Below are 13,172 nucleotides of genomic sequence, written 5' to 3' on the forward strand. Positions count from 1 at the left end.
GCGTGTGCAGCCGGACCTGGGTGTCCTTGTGAATTCACTGAAGGTATGTTGGCCTTCATTGCGAGAGGTTTCGAGTATAGAAGCAGTGATGTGTTTCTGCAAATTGTACAGTGCCTTGGTGAGGCCACACTTGGGAGTATTGTGTGCAGTTTTGGTCTCCTTCTCTGAGGAAGGATGTTCTTGCTCTCGAGGGAGTGCAGCGAAGGTTTACCAGACTGATTCTAGGGACGGCGGGACTGTCATATGAGGAGAGATTGACTAGGTTGGGATTGTTCTCGCTGGAGTTCAGAAGAATGAGGGGGGATCTCATAGAGACTTAGAAAATTCTAACAGGACTAGACAGGGTAGATGCAGGGAAGATGTTCCCGATGATAAGTGTGTCCAGAACCAGGGATCACAGGCTGAGGATTCAGGGTAAACCATTTCGGACAGAGATAAGGAGACAGTTCTTCACACAGAGTGGTGAGCCTGTGGAATTCATTACCACAGGAAGTAGTTGATGCTAAAACTTTGAATATATTCAAGAGGCAGCTGGATATAGCACTTGGGGAGAATGGGATCAAAGGCTATAGGGAGAAAGCAGGATTAGGCTGCTGAGTTGAATGGTTAGCCATGATCGTGATGAATGAAGGAGCAGGCTTGAAGGACCTAAAGGCCTCCTCCTGCTCCAATCTTCTATGTATCTATGTATGTATCTATGTAATCTAATCTGCTTGCCGCAGGATTCTTAGCTTCTGACCTGCTGTTGTAGTCGCAGTATTTATATGACCTTTATAAGGGAGATTTTTGTTGCTTAGAAAAAATAACTGTGAATTAGCACAGATTACATTTGGATGGGGCTGGAAAATGGTCAATTTTCCAATCAGAGAATTATCATAGAATTTACAGTGCAGAAGGAGACCATTCAGCCCATCGAGTCTACACCGGCCCTTGGAAAGAGCACCCCACTTAAGCCCCATCGCCTCCACCCTATCCCCTTTATCCCTGTAACCCCACCTAACGTTTTTGGACACTTAGGCCAATTTAGAATGGCCAATCCACCTAACCTGCACATCTTTGGACTGTGGGAGGAAACCGGAGCACCCGGAGGAAACCCACACACACACACTGAGAGAACGTGCAGACTCCACACAGACAGTGACCCAAGCCGGGAATCTGACCTGAGACCCTGGAGCTGTGAAGCAACTGTGCTAACCACGATGCTATCGTGCTGCCCAATAAATACCCCCAACATCCTATTTGCTCTAGCAGCCTTTGCACACTTAAACACCCAGATCTCTTTCATTCTCCTCCAGTTCTAATGATTTTTTATGGAGGGTGCATGTATGTTCAGTATTCGCCCTACCTACATGCATAATGTTGCACTTTTCTAATCTAAAGCATTCTTTGTCAGTCATGATCTCAATTCCTCCTCAAATCGAGATCTGCTTGCAGCAGTCAAATATTGTTTACAGTAATGACATTCCACAATTACAGATTGTGCGGTGTTAGTTTTTTTTCGTAGTGCCTTTGTTGGATCAAACTTGAGTGGTGTGAGACGATCTGGCCACCCTACTACCAAAGGATATTGCAACACAGGCAAAAGTACATAAATGTGTTCCAGAATTGAGAAGATGGAAATGGCAGGAAAGATGGAACAAAATGGGAATATTTTCTCTGGAAAATGGAAGGTGAAAAGGAAATCTGAAAGAAGTCTTTAAAATTGTGAGAAACATCAATTGAGTGATGTGGAAAAACTACTTGCACTTTTGGATGAGCCCAGAATAAGGCTGAATGCCAACCAGATGGCTAGTAATGGATGAAATATGGAATTTAAGAGTTTTTATGAAAATCTGGAACTTGTGGTCATATTGAGTGGTTTAAGTGCACAGCATTGACAAATTTGTGATGAAGCTTGAAGGAAATTGTGTGTTGGTATGAGGGCCTGGGATTCCACAGTGCTTTGCTGCTTGAACTTATGGTACAAAACCATGAACATAAAAAAGGTACCTAGTTGAAAAACATGATGGACCAAACTTATATTTTTATGTATCTCTTGTTGTACAAAAGCTCAAAATCTCTTCCAGAAAGTAAGGTTTTGCCATTATCATGCCTTGGTTTTTCTAGTGGTAGTACATTTATAAGGCAAGTAAAGAATTAGTTATCCACCAAACTATAATGGTGGTATCTCCAGAGCAGGCAAAAAAGGGATTACAAACCTTGCAATTTTGACACCTCCAATATATTTAAGGGCTCCTTCAATTGGAGGAAATGGAGAAAAGGATTCTATTGAGGAGGGTAAACAGCAGAGATACAAAATGCCTCTGTAAAAATATTGTTAAAAGAGATTTTTATTGTTTAGTGTGTTCGTGTGTTCTCACCCAAAGCAATTTCAAGGTAATTGCTACCTACTGAACGATGGTGAAGCAAATCAGAATTTATTCTGATTGGGCCGCATAGGGAGCGTGATTCCCATTATAATGTATTTAGCAAAAAGATGCTAACGCAGTGGAAAGCATTCAGAAAAGGGAAATAAAGGAGATGGCAGTAGACCATTTAGATAAGAAAAGGGGAATGAAGCAGCATATAGTTTAGATAGAAAAAGAAAATCAATTATAAGTTAAACCTTTTGTACAGGAGGTAATTCATGGAAAGCAGAGTTTCATTTAAACCACGCATTACATTGCCTCAGAATGTCCAAAGTGCTTTTTTTGAAGTATAGTCACCGTTGTGTTCAACATTCCCTCTAAGTTCTGTTTGTTATGAATGGTCAGCTTGTTGCACTGTGCAATTCCCTCAGAATTAACCCACATATGTGCATCCTGAAGGGAATGTTGCTTGTACGCAGCACATTTGTAATTGATGCACACCCGATAATTTAGGGAGAATCTTTGTCACATATAGGCTTACATTAACACTGCAATGAAGTTACTGTGAAAAGTCATTGCAGCTAATTTGCACACAGCAAATTCGTGCAAACAGCAATGTGATTTTGACCAGTTAAACTATTTAACTGTTGATGATTGAGTGATAAATATTGGCCAGGGCTCGGGGTAAACTCCACTATTATTTTGCAAAAAGTGTCATGACATCCTTCGCTTGCCACTTTCCTGCAACCCCTCTCTGAGAATAGACAGGCAACTTAGACATATTATTTGAAAAACAGGTGCAGCACTCCCTTAGTACTGGCTTTGGGAGTGTTGCCTAGAGATCTAAAGTTCCTGAAATGGACTTGAATCCACAAACTTCTGAATGGGAAGTGCAAGTGTTCATAAGATATAGGAGCAGAATTCGGTCATTTGGCCCATTGAGTCTGCTCTGCCATTCGATCATGGCTAATCTCATCATGGCCTTAACTCCACTTTCCTGTCTGTTCTCCGTAACCCTTCAACCCATTACCAATTGAAAATCTCTCTAACTCCTCCATAAATTTACTCTGTCCCAGCATCAACCGCACTCTGGGGTAGCAAATTCCACAGAATCTTTGGGGGAAGTAGTTTCTCCCTAACTCGGTTTTAATTTTGCTACCTCTTATCCTAAGACTATGACCTCTCATTCTAGAATGCCACAGAAGAGGAAGCATCCGCTCCACGTCTACTTTATCCATAGCTTTTATCATCATGTATACCACAATTTGATCTCCCCTCATTCTTCTAAACTCTAGAAAGTATAGGCCTAATCTCTCTTCATACAACAAATGCCTCATTTCTGGAATCAACCTAGTTACCCAGTAAACCACAGGTGACACCTTTCCTGGAAAGAAACTAAATAAAAGAGCGGGTGGTTAACATTATACAACAAAAGAACGTAAGCAGTATAAGATCTTTTTTGTTGCTGAGACTTGGGTTGTAAAGTAAGCTGTCACCTATAATTAGTTAAAGCAGTGAACTGACTGAAGCTGAAATTTATGACAATGTTGAATGTATTTGGATTAAATTGTGTCCCTGTTTTTCTCTGTTTTATGTTTACAGGAACAAGTAGGCCTGATAAAAGAAAAGTATGATCACCACCTTATGTTGAAGCACCTCCCCCAAGAGTTCGCTTTATTTCTGGAACATGTTCTTTGTTTAGATTATTTCACAAAACCAGATTATCAGGTAAATTATTATAAAAGTGTGAGTGAGAACCTTATACAGACTCATCATAGGTACAGATGCAGATGTGTTTTGCAAAGACTCTGCCTCTCTTCACCTCGTTGCCGGAAGATACTGTAAGATTAACATATTTTCCCATGGCCTCCAGTTTATTTTGTCCATGTAGTAAAGATCTTTGCCTCCTCCTGAGTCCAGCTGAGATTAGGAACTCACCATGGGGAAACGTCCTATATATGCCATATAATGAACCTGTAAACTCATCTGTGAAACCTGTTGTTACAATTGTGCTACCCTGTAACATGGGGAAATTCCCGCCCCGTCCATAATTATTAACTGAAGATATTACTTTGGGGTTAAATGTGCTCATACAGTGCATCACTGAACTATTAAAACTCTTGGTTTACTATTGTTCTTTGTCATTCAGTCATTCCTCACACTGTCGTCACCTAACAGATCTTGGATCTGGAGAACCGTGTGTGTATTTTGATCTTACCTCATCAGGATCACCTGTCCTGTATAGACATTCAGGACCTGTAAGATACTCCGAGACAGACTAAATGGATCAGCCTTTTTCCTCCCTATCTGAGGTTTTAGTGTGTTTGTATTTCGCTTTGACAGAATTTTTTTTAAGTTCCCAGACGGTATTAGTAGAGATAAGCACAGTTATCCTTTCATCTGTCTTATAACAAAGAACAAAGAAATGTACAGCACAGGAACAGGCCCTTCGGCCCTCCAAGCCCGTGCCGACCATACTGCCCGACTAAACTACAATCTTCTACACTTCCTGGGTCCGTATCCTTCTATTCCCATCCTATTCATATATTTGTCAAGATGCCCCTTAAATGTCCCTATCGTCCCTGCTTCCACTACCTCCTCCGGTAGCGAGTTCCAGGCACCCACTACCCTCTGCGTAAAAAAACTTGCCTCTTACATCTACTCTAAACCTTGCCCCTCTCACCTTAAACCTATGCCCCCTAGTAATTGACCCCTCTACCCTGGGGAAAAGCCTCTGACTATCCACTCTGTCTATGCCCCTTATAATTTTGTATACCTCTATCAGGTCGCCCCTCAACCTCCTTCGTTCCAGTGAGAACAAACCGAGTTTATTCAATCGCTCCTCATAGCTTATGCCCTCCATACCAGGCAACATTCTGGTAAATCTCTTCTGCACCCTCTCTAAAGCCTCCACATCCTTCTGGTAGTGTGGCGACCAGAATTGAACACTATACTCCAAGTGTGGCCTAACTAAGGTTCTATACAGCTGCAACATGACTTGCCAATTCTTATACTCAATGCCCCGGCCAATGAAGGCAAGCATGCCGTATGCCTTCTTGACTACCTTCTCCACCTGTGTTGCCCCTTTCAATGACCTGTGGACCTGTACTCCTAGATCTCTGACTTTCAATACTCTTGAGGGTTCTACCATTCACTGTATATTCCCTACCTGCATTAGCCCTTCCAAAATGCATTACCTCACATTTGTCCGGATTAAACTCCATCTGCCATCTCTCCGCCCAAGTCTCCAGACAATCTAAATCCTGCTGTATCCTCCGACAGTCCTCATCGCTATCCGCAATTCCACCAACCTTTGTGTCGTCTGCAAACTTACTAATCAGACCAGTTACATTTTCCTCCAAATAATTTATATATACTACAAAGAGCAAAGGTCCCAACACTGATCCCTGTGGAACACCACTGGTCACAGCCCTCCAATTAGAAAAGCATCCCTCCATTGCTACCCTCTGCCTTCTATGGCCTAGCCAGTTCTGTATCCACCTTGCCAGTTCACCCCTGATCCCGTGTGACTTCACCTTTTGTACTAGTCTACCATGAGGGACTTTGTCAAAGGCCTTACTGAAGTCCATATAGACAACATCTACTGCCCTACCTGCATCAATCATCTTAGTGACCTCCTCGAAAAACTCTATCAAGTTAGTGAGACACGACCTCCCCTTCACAAAACCGTGCTGCCTCTCACTAATACATCCATTTGCTTCCAAATGGGAGTAGATCCTGTCTCGAAGAATTCTCTCCAGTAATTTCCCTACCACTGAAGTAAGGCTCACCGGCCTGTAGTTCCCGGGATTATCCTTGCTACCCTTCTTAAACAGAGGAACAACATTGGCTATTCTCCAGTCTATTTCATCTTCTGCTTGATTTGTTACGGGCAGGCTGTCTTGGCACAGGCTTGTTGCTAGAAAACAAAGACTTCTAGGAGAGATTTTCACTGGCTCTGTTGGTAGAAATGACATGGTTGCAATCTGAAAATCAAAGGGGAGAGTATAACACACGCTCTGTTCCTACTCCCAATCCAGCCAGTGCTATCTTAAAAGGAAACTGCAGGGTAGCTGAATTGCCCGCCTGCTTTGGAAGTAAAAATTTTGACATGACATACATAGGACCCAGATTGTCATTTTAAGAGGCAACTGGACAAAGCTGTTTTCCTCACCATCACCAATGCCACCTCGCGCACCCCTCACCTGAACCACCAAATCTATGTGCTACTGATAGGATCAGCCTCGGCTGCAGTGGGGCACCCGTTTTCAGAGACATGCTGACTACACCTATCCTTCAAAATGGAGCAGACCTTCCACCAGCACCAGTTGATGGGCTGGTGGTCCACTCCACTGGTCTGATGCCCAGTGTTTAGAAATCGATCTTCCATAACAAACTTGCCTGCCTGGAATCCATTGTTCTCAAAATTTCTGTTGCAATGCTGTGTACTTGTACCTTCAGCAAGACTGGTCTAAAAAAAACCGAGAAACTTCTGAAATTCTCAGGCTGTCCTGTGGGGATCTTATTGCAAAAAAACCCCCCGTCAAAATATGGGTTTGTCTTATTTGTTTTATTTAGATACAACTATGTTCAGGATATAGTATCACAAGTATAACTGGTGTTTATTGTTCACCCCTAGTTACCCTTAGATAATTTTGGTCGGAATTCTCTTTAAATCCTTTGCCAGTCCTTGTGGTGATATTACTCCCATTATGTAAGGACATACCAACCTAGTGTTGGGGATGGAACAATTTCAGGTTTTTGTATGACTTTGAGGTGAAGGAATTCTGACAAAGTTGCTGCTTGTATCGTTCTCAGCCGTGGAGGTTGCAGTAGAGAAACCGGGCACCCATTCTCAAGAATGAAAGCAGGACAGAACACTAGATATGGACCTCGGGTGCACCGCTTTGATCTCTGCTGCGATCACTGACACCTAAAACTGAAATCCAGTATCAAAGAACAAAGAAAAATTGCAGCACAGGAACAGGCCCTTCGGCCCTCCAAGCCTGCCAGATCCTCTATCTAAAACTGTCGCCTATTTTCTAAGGATCTGTATCCCTCTGCTCCCTACCCATTCATGTATCTGTCTAGATACATCTTAAATTACACTATCGTGCCCGCCTCTACCACCTCCGCCGGCAATGCATTCCAGGCACCCACCACCCTCTGCGTAAAGAACTTTCCACGCATATCTCCCTTAAACTTTTCCCCTCTCGCCTTGAACTTGTGACCCCTAGTAATTGATTTCCCCACTCTGGGGGGAAAAAGCTTCTTGCTATCCTCCCTGTCTATACCTCTCATGATTTTGTATACCTCAATGAGGTCCCCCCTCAACCTCCGTCTTTCTAATGAAAATAATCCTAATCTACTCAACCTCTCTTCATAGCTAGCGCCCTCCATACCAGGCAACATCCTGGTGAACCTCCTCTGCACCTTCTCCAAAGCATCCACATCCTTTGGGTAATGTGGCGACCAGAACTGTACGCAGTATTCCAAATGTGGCCAACCAAAGTCTTGTACAACTGTAACATGACCTGCCAACTCTTGTACTCAATACTCCTTCCGATGAAGTAAAGCATGCCGTATGCCTTCTTGACCGGACCTGTGCAGCCACCTTCAGGGTACAATGGACCTGAACACCCAGATCTCTCTGTACATCAATTTTCCCCAGGGCTTTTTCATTTACCGTATAGTTCGCTCTTGAATTGGATCTTCCAAAATGCATCACCTTGCATTTGCCCGGATTGAACTCCATCTGCCATTTCTCCACCCAACTCTCCAATCTATCTATATTCTGCTGTATTCTCTGACAGTCCCCTTCACTATCTGCTACTCCACCAATCTTAGTGTCATCTGCAAACTTGCTAATCAGACCACCTATACCTTCCTCCAGATCATTTATGTATATCACAAACAACAGTGGTCCCAGCACGGATCCCTGTGGAACACCACTGGTCACAGTTCTCCATTTTGAGAAACTCCCTTCCACTACTACTCTCTGTCTCCTGTTGCCCAGCCAGTTCTTTATCCATCTATATAGTGCACCCTGAACCCCATGAGACTTTACTTTCTCCATCAGCCTATCATGGGAAACCTTATCAAATGCCTTACTGCAGTCCATGTATATGACATCTACAGCCTTCTCTCATCAATCAACTTTGTCACTTCCTCAAAGAATTCTATTAAGTTGGTAAGACATGACCTTCCCTGTAAAAACCATGTTGTCTATCACTCATAAGCCCATTTTCTTTCAAATGGGAATAGATTCCCTCAGTATCTTCTCCAGCAGCTTCCCTACCACTGACGTCGGGCTCATCGGTCTATAATTACCTGGATTATCCCTGCTATCCTTCTTAAACAAGGGGACAACATTAGCAATTCTCCAGTCCTCCGGTACCTCACCCATGTTCAAGGATGCTGCAAAGATATCCCCAGCTATTTCCTTTCTCACTTCCCCCACTAACCTGGGATAGATCCCATCCGGACCTGGGGACTTGTCCACCTTAATGCCTTTTAGAATACCCAACACATCCTCCCTCCTTATGCCGACTTGACCTAGAGTAATCAAATATCCATCCCTAACCTCAATATCCATCATGTCCCTCTCCTCGGTGAATACCAATGCAAAGTACTCGTTAAGAATCTCACCCATTTTCTCTGACTCCACGCATAACTTTCCTCCTTTGTCCTTGAGTTGGCCAACTCTTTCTCTGGTTACCCTCTTGCTCCTTGTATATGAATAAAAGGCTTTGGGATTTTCCTTAACCCTGTTTGCTAAAGATATTTCATGACTCCTTTTAGCCCTCTTGATTCCTCGTTTCAGATTGGTCCTACATTCCCGATATTCTTCCAAAGCTTCTTCAGTCGCGTAGACCTTTCGTATGCTTCCTTTTTCCTCTTAGCTAGTCTCACAATTTCACCTGTCATTCATGGTTCCCTAATCATGCCATTTCTATCCTTCATTTTCACAGGGACATGTCTGTCCTGCACTCTAATCAACCTCTCTTTAAAAGCCTCCCACATATCAAATGTGGATTTACCTTCAAACAGCTGCTTCCAATCCACATTCCCCAGCTCCTGCCGAATTTTGGTATAGTTGGCCTTCCCCCAATTTAGCACTCTTTTAGGACCACTCTTGTCTTTGTCCATGAGTATTCTAAAACTTGCGGAATTGTGATCACTATTCCCAAAGTAATCCCCGACTGAAACTTCAACCACCTGGCCGGGCTCATTCCCCAACACCAGGTTCAGTATGGCCCCTTCCCGAGTTGGACTATTTACACACTGCTCTAGAAAACCCTCCTGGATACTCCTTACCAATTCTGCTCCATCTAGACCTCTGACACTAAGTGTATCCCAGTCAATGTTGGGAAAATTAAAATCTCCTATCACCACCACCCTGTTGCTCCTACATCTTTCCATAATCTGTTTACATATTTGTACCTCTATCTCATGCTCGCTGTTGGGAGGTCTGTAGTACAGCCCCAACATTGTTACCGCACCCTTCCTATTTCTGAGCTCTGCCCATATCGACTCACTGCTCGAGTCCTCCATAGTGCCCTCCTTCAGCACAGCTGTGATATCCTCTCTGACCAGTAATGCAACTCCTCCACCCCTTGTACCTCCCTCTCTATCCCGCCTGAAGCATCGATATCCTGGAATATTTAGTTGCCAATCATGCCCTTCCCTCAAACAAGTCTGAGTAATAGCAAGAACATCATACTCCCAGGTACTAATCCAAGCCCTAAATTCATCTGCCTTACCTACTACACTTCTTGCATTAAAACAAATGCACCTCAGACCACCAGTCCCTTTGCATTCATCATCTGCTCCCTGCGTACTCTTCCCTTTAGTCACGCTGACTTCATGATCTAGTTCCTTACAGGCTTTAGTTACTACCTCCTTACTGTCCACTAACCTCCTCACTTGGTTCCCATCCCCCTGCCACATTAGTTTAAACCCTCCACAACAGCGTTAGCAAAAGCACCCCCAAAGACATTGGCTCCAGTCCGGCCCAGGTGTAGACCGTCCAATTTGTAGTAGTCCCACCTCCCCCAGAACCGCTCCCAATGTCCCAAAAACCCCTCCCTCCTGCACCATCTCTCAAGCCACGCATTCATCCTGCCTATTCTTTCATTTCTACTCTGACTACTACGTGGCACTGGTAGCAATCCTAAGATTACTACCTCTGAGGTCCGACTTTTTAACTTGGCTCCTAACTCCCTAAATTCTGCTTGTAGGACCTCATCCCGTTTTTTACCTATATCATTGGTGCCTATATGCACCACAACAACTGGCTGTTCACCCTCCCCCTTCAGAATGTTCTGCAGCCAATCTGAGACATCCCTGACCCGTGCACCTGGGAGGCAACATACCATTCGGGAGGCTCGTTTTTGACCGCAGAACCGCCTATCTACTCCCCTTACAATTGAATCCCCTATGACTATAACCCTTCCACTCTTTTTCCCGCCCTTCTGTCCAGCAGAGCCAGCCACGGTGCCATGAACCTGGCGACTGCTGCCTTCCCCTGGTGAGCCATCTCCCCCAACAGCATCCAAAACGGTATACCTGTTTTGGAGGGAGATGACCGCAGGGGGGACACCTGCACTGCCTTCCTGCATTTTTTTTGCCTTTTGGTCACCCATTCACTTTCTCCCTCAGCAATCCTAATCTGTGGTGTGACCAATTCGCTAAACGTGCTATCCACGGCTTCCTCAGCATCGCGGATGCTCCAAAGTGAGTCCATCCGCAGCTCCAGAGCCATCATGTGGTCTAACAAGAGCTGCAGCTGGACACACTTCCCGCACGTGAAGGAGCCAGGGATATCAGCCACGTCCCTGAGCTCCCACATTGCGCAAGAGGAGCATAACACGGGTCTGAGATCTCCTGACATTTTTAATCTTAAAGTCAACTTAGATTAACTATAATATAAAATAATAGAAAAAGGAAAAAGGGAAAAAAAAAAGCAAAATTGTTACCAATCACACGATAAAAAAAATAGAATTAGAAAAACCTTACCTTATCAACACACCTCGGGGAAAAGAAAAACTACTTACCAGTCACCAGCCAATCACTTACCTGCTGGCTGTGACGTCACGGTTCAACTTCTTTCTACTTCTACCTGCCCTCGAGTCTCCCTCTTGATCTTTACTCGGCTGGGATCCTTACAGTGATTGTTTTTTTTTGGTTAGAGGAGGAGGTAGGGAGGGAAACACTGAAGAAGTGTTTGGGGTTTAACTCGCTTGACAACAGCTACTCCACAAACCACCTTCTGGATACAGTGACCGCAATGCACTGATGCAAATTTTCCCCGCAACAGCCAATCAGCGGCTCCGCTCTGCTGTCCTCTGCTGGATGCTTGCCTTCACTTGAACAAGGAGGGTGTCTTGCTCAGGTACACCTTCTGGATACATTGGCCGCAATGCACTGATTCAAGTTTCCTCCGCAACATCCAATCAGCGGCTCCGCTCTGCTGCCCTCTGCTGGATGCTTGCCTTCACTTGAACACGGAGGGTGTCTTGCGCAGATACACCTTCTGGGACACTATCCACGATTGAATCTTTGTTTTCTTGTTCAGACCCAGGCCCAGTTCAATAAAATGTACTATATAAACTGTTTTTTCACGCTCTAATGATCTCTGGTCGCAGGGATGTATCCCAGAGTTCTGTTGGCCAGAGAGGTGATCAAACTAAGGAGAATATGTTACACAGTGATTAATAATATTAGCAATGAAATCATAGTTGTGAGAGAAGGCAGATTGGTCACTCTCGATTCAATTCCATTACAAGCCTCTTAGTAGGATTTTTAGGTAAGGAGATGTGGCTGCTCCTGTTGATTATTAAATAGTGCAAGAAATGTGTCCGTCCATTTTCTGTTGCAGAATTGACATGAGAATTGCTCAATTTGTATCTACTTAATTTTACATTTCACCAAATTTTGCTTAGATTTTGCACTTTAGAATTAACAAAAAGGTGGACCTTCAGGTCAATGCGAGCCCCCATCCTTCTTGAATTTAGTTTTGCAGGCAGTTTAGACCATAAGAGCTTGTTGTATTGATGATGTCAGGGAAACATTCCTAATTCAAGGCCAATGGTTCCCTTGTACCTCTATAAATCCATCCATAAATTGCCTAATGCCTTATTTGTACAGGTTAACATGTAGATAACCACATTTCAGCAAAATATTTTGGCAGCAGAGATTGGAAACAGCTAGGCCTACCCTCCTCCTGAATTCTCTTATACCCTTGCATTATGCGTAAGATGCCTAATTGATGAAGAAAATAAGACTCTCTTTTTGTAGTATCTGGATCATTCTCCAAACGGCCTCCCATATACTTTTTTCAGGTTCATTGTTTTTGTTTGATTGCTAAGAAGTTTGGGAGAAACTTATTTTTGAGATCATAGAAAAGAATTAAGCTATTGTACAGGTCCTGGGTCTCGACCGAAGGCAGGTTGTGAGGTGGTAAATTCAGGGACAATCACTGATTATGGAGCACAAAAAAGTACGATTCCCCAGAGCCTACAACATCGGCCAAGTTCCTACAGTTTGGGATGCTATTATTTAACATATGACAAAATATTGCAAGATAACTGTGCTTACTTTTTATTTACAGTACTTAAGATTTCATTGTGAGAATGTAACCTATTCCAGAAGTGACAAAATGATTAAGTTTATGAATAAATATTTGCTACTCCAAGCAAATATAGCAGGGAAAATCTGCTTCACAAAATAAATTGTAATTGCTTTTCATTTAAACTCAAATAAAATGTAACTTGTGAAATGTTGAATGTGATACAGTACTGCAGGAGGATGCAAGCCCAAGAT

At 43.5% G+C, this 13,172-nt stretch overlaps 1 protein-coding gene across 2 annotated transcripts in view; it reads left to right on the forward strand.

Annotated features, from left to right (window-relative positions):
- The window catches only part of LOC140398664 (tau-tubulin kinase 2-like), a 370,126-nt gene that overhangs the window by 264,535 nt on the left and 92,419 nt on the right, over window positions 1–13,172 (forward strand). For both annotated transcript variants that reach the window (XM_072487597.1, XM_072487608.1), the window contains exon 9: window positions 3,951–4,076. In XM_072487597.1, the coding sequence (XP_072343698.1) occupies window positions 3,951–4,076 (126 nt within the window). The remainder of the gene's footprint in view (window positions 1–3,950; window positions 4,077–13,172) is intronic.

The sequence above is a fragment of the Scyliorhinus torazame genome, chromosome 2 (genome assembly GCF_047496885.1).
Source record: "Scyliorhinus torazame isolate Kashiwa2021f chromosome 2, sScyTor2.1, whole genome shotgun sequence".
Classification (NCBI taxonomy): domain Eukaryota; kingdom Metazoa; phylum Chordata; class Chondrichthyes; order Carcharhiniformes; family Scyliorhinidae; genus Scyliorhinus; species Scyliorhinus torazame.